The 4,157-nt window shown below is 38.1% G+C and overlaps 1 protein-coding gene across 1 annotated transcript; it reads right to left on the bottom strand.

The window, feature by feature from the left end:
- Nucleotides 1-3,201: 3,201 nt before the first annotated feature.
- On the bottom strand, nucleotides 3,202-3,693 carry LOC133800249 (uncharacterized mitochondrial protein AtMg00860-like). The gene has a single exon (XM_062238203.1). It carries the CDS (start codon nucleotides 3,691-3,693, stop codon nucleotides 3,202-3,204), a length of 492 nt encoding a protein of 163 aa, XP_062094187.1.
- Nucleotides 3,694-4,157: the final 464 nt, after the last annotated feature.

Raw genomic sequence — 4,157 nt, 5'->3', positions numbered from 1 at the left:
CTTTCATGAAGAAATCTAGGTTCCAATTAGACCTTAAACATGTCCAATTAAGTCCTAAGAACGTTAGCTTAAGATCCCCTAGGGTTACCCATCAAAATCCATTAAAATCGCTTACTACTAAGCTTGGATCTCAATTAAGACTCTATATTGATCACATCTAAACTTCTCTTAGATTCTAGGATTGTAGAGCTTTTCACAAGCTTTCCAACCATATAAAAAACGTCCAAATCCGACATCGGTCAAAATACGAAACTCGAAAAATTGTAAACAGAAAATGTATAAAAGCCGCGGCGCTACCGAAATCAGAGAGCATTTTGAAGCCTAAATGAGGTGCATTTGCGCCGCGATGCTCATCCACTTGAGTCGCGGCGCCACTGTGAAAAAACCCATAAATATTTCGACCCCAAACATCCCAAAACACTAGGGGACTCAAAACTTTTCCCCAAAACAGTTTATATAGCACTACATACATCATCTAGGTAGCATCTAAACATCAAATCCAAGTCTCATATCAAGAATTGAAATCTTAGGGTTCTAAAACCCATTTTCCCCAATTCTGAAATCCAACCAATCCAATAGTTTTCAATTTAATTCTAAGCCTCATATACATTCCTAAACATGTTTCTATCATCAATACACTCATCTAAACAACCTAGGATGATCAATTTATGACATTCAAGCAAAACCCCCAAATTTTCATCAAGAACACATGAAGAACAAAAGTATAAATTCTCTTACCTTTCTCTGAGATTTGAATCCTAGATGATGGTGAAGTGATTAGCAACAATCTAACCCTTTAAGAATTCGAATTTTCCTTGGTATCTTAGAGGAAATCAAGAGCTTGCTAGAGAGAATATGAGGAGAAGAAGAACATATGCTGAAAATGAAAGGGGAAAGTTAATGGTCATCTTTTCTATCCATACGCCAAATGACTAAAATGCCCCTGCCATATATTTATCCACTTAGTCATCATCAAGGGTAATTTGGTAATCATGCCACTATTACTCATTACCTCAAATAATAATTCATACCTAACGCAAGTCGAATATTTCCTTTTGTGACATTTTGCTACTATCGCTTGAAAGTATTTACTATTGTCGAAAATCAATAAAATGCCTAAGACATATAAATCCCAAAAAATGCTCGTACTCACAAATGATGAGTCTTAACATATATATATTATATAACATACATATGAAATCACATAATCCACAAAATGACCAATATACCGTTGGTTAGCCCAATTTCCCAAAATAACATTTCTCTAAGAAAGCGGATATTACAACTACCCCCTCCCCTTAAAAGAATTTCGTCCCTGAAATTTACTTGAACAATTCCGGATAGTTCTCTCTCATGTCCGACTCCAATTCCCAAGTCGCTTCTTCCACCGCACTATTCTTCCATAGAACCTTAACCAATGGAATTGTCTTGTTTCTCAACACCGTGTCCTTCTTATCCAATATTTGTACTGGATTTTCCTCATATGAAAGATCTTCTTGTAAGCTCAAGGTCTCATAGCTAAGCACATGAGATGAATCTGACACGTATTTTCTCAACATAGATACGTGAAATACATTATGCACTCCTGACACTGCTGGTGGCAATGCTAATTGATAAGCCACTTGCCCAATTCTTTCTAGAATCTCAAATGGGCCTACAAATCTGGGACTTAACTTCCCTTTCTTTTCTAATCTTCTAACTCCTTTAATTGGTGATACTCTAAGGAAGACGTAATCACCAACTGAAAACTCTATATACCTTCTCTTGGGATCTGCATAACTGTTTTCTCGATCTTGAGATGCAACCATTCGTAATCTAACCCGAGCAATAGCTTCATTCGCTTCGCGAACTGATTCAGGGCCAAGAAACTTACTTTCTCCCATCTCGTCCCAGTGTATTAGCGATCTACACTTGCAACCATATAACATCTCATACGGTGCTACTCCAATAGTTGCCTGATAACTGTTGTTGTAGGAGAACTCGATCAATGGGAGATACTTACTTCATAATCCACTAAAATCCAAGACACATGCTCTCAGCATTCTTCTAGAATCTGAATCGTTCTTTCACTTTGTCCATCTATCTATAGATTAAAAGTAGTACTAAATTTTAATTTGGTACCCATAGCTCTCTGTAGACCTCCCCAAAACTTCAACGTAAGGTTGGGTCTTTGTCTGACACTATAGAATTCAGTGCCCCATGAAGTCTAACTATTTCTTGTACAGAATTGGGCATACTGGTCAACTGTATACATTGTTCTAACATGTATAAAGTGCGCTGACTTTGTGTATCTATCCACAATCACCCAACTCGAATCATGTTGTTTCATGGTCATCGACAGTCCCACCACGAAATCCATTTCTATATCTTCCCATTTCCATTCTGGAATGGTCAATGGTTGTAACAACCCGGCTGGTCCTTGATATTTGGTCTTCACTTGCTGACACGTAAGACATCTAGCCACATAATCCACCACATCCCTTCTCATCCACCAATACAAAGTCTTTAAATCCTAATACATTTTGGTCGTACCTGGGTGCAGTGAGTAAGGTGTGGTGTGAGCTTCCTCAAGAATCTCTTTCTTAAGCTCTTCATTAGCAAACACGCAAATCCTACTATGGTATCTCAATATACTGTTCTCAAAAATCGAAAAAACTGAGTATTGTTCCCGTTCTAAACCATTTTTTTTTAGTTTCAACAACTGTGGGTCATCGTCTTGTTTTTCTTTAATCATTTCCAAAATTGTAGACTGTAAAGTTATATTGGCCAATCTGCCACTTATCAACTCTATACCAGCCCGTTTTATTTCCTCCATCAACGTGGGTGTAACTTGTTTCAATTCAAACACTTGTCTAGGATCTCGACAACTCAAGGCATCCACCAGTACATTCGCCTTTCCCGGATGATACAAGATATCACAGTCATAATATTTTACCAACTCTAACCAGCGTCTTTGTCTCATATTCAAATCTTTCTGTGTAAAGAAGTAGTTGAGACTCTTATAATCCGTATAGATCTTGTATTTCTCGCCATAAAGGTAGTGCCTCCAAATCTTCAAGGCAAACACCACTGCCACCAACTCCAAGACATGAGTGGGATAGTGTTTTTCATAATCCTTTAACAGTCGAGATGCATACACTATTATCTGCCCAGCTTGCATCAGAACACATCCTAATCCCATTTTCGATGCATCACAATACACTACAAATCTTTCCTTATCAGAAAGAAGCTTAACACTGGTGCTGAGATAAGTTTCTCTTTCAACTCCTGAAAACTAGTCTCACACTTGTCTGCCCAGCAGAACTTCATATTCTTCTTTGTCAATTCAATCAATGGTCTCGCGATTTTCGAAAAACCTTCCACAAACTGCCGATAGTAACCAACCAACCCCATAAAGCATCTCACTTCAAACGCGTTCTTCGGTCTAGGCCAGTTCTTTACTGCTTCTATCTTGATTGGGTCCACCATAACTCCATCCTTACTTACTATATGACCCAAAAATGTCACCTGGGGCAGCCAAAATTCACATTTCTTGTATTTGGCATATAACTTGTGTTCTCTTAACCATTGAAGGGTTAGCCATAAATGTTCCTCATGTTCTTCTGCCGAACTCGAGTATATAAGAATATCGTCAATGAATACCATGATGAACTTATCCAGAACATCCTTGAACACTATGTTCATTAAGTCCATAAATATGGCGGGAGCATTAGTCAACCCAAACAACATCACCTGGAATTCATAGTGCCTGTATCTAGTACGGAAAGTCGTCTTTGGTATGTCCTCCTCTCTAATTCTCAACTAGTGATACCCTGAACGTAGATCTATCTTTGAGAACACCCTTTTCCCTTGAATTTGATCAAACAAGTCATCAATTCAAGGTAGAGGATACTTTTTCTTAATTATCATCTTGTTAAGTTCTCTGTAATCTATACACATGCTCATTGATCCATCATTTCTTTTTACAAATAAAATTGGTGCACCCCATAGAGAATGGCTCGGTCTTATGAATCCCATGTCCAACAAATCTTGCAGTTGAATCTTCAATTCTTTAAATTCATTCGGTCCTATTATGTACGGTGCCCTTGAGAACGGTGTTGTTTCTGGTGCCAATTCAATAGTAAATTCGATCTCCCAATGAGGTGGTAACCCTGGTA

This window comes from Humulus lupulus, chromosome 9 (genome assembly GCF_963169125.1).
Source record: "Humulus lupulus chromosome 9, drHumLupu1.1, whole genome shotgun sequence".
In the NCBI taxonomy this organism is placed as follows: Eukaryota; Viridiplantae; Streptophyta; class Magnoliopsida; order Rosales; family Cannabaceae; genus Humulus; species Humulus lupulus.
This window is presented reverse-complemented; position numbering and strand designations above follow the sequence as displayed.

Excerpts from the sequence above, each read along its gene's own strand:
- LOC133800249 (XM_062238203.1), bottom strand. The coding sequence starts at position 3,693 with ATGGACTTAATGAACATAGTGTTCAAGGATGTTCTGGATAAGTTCATC.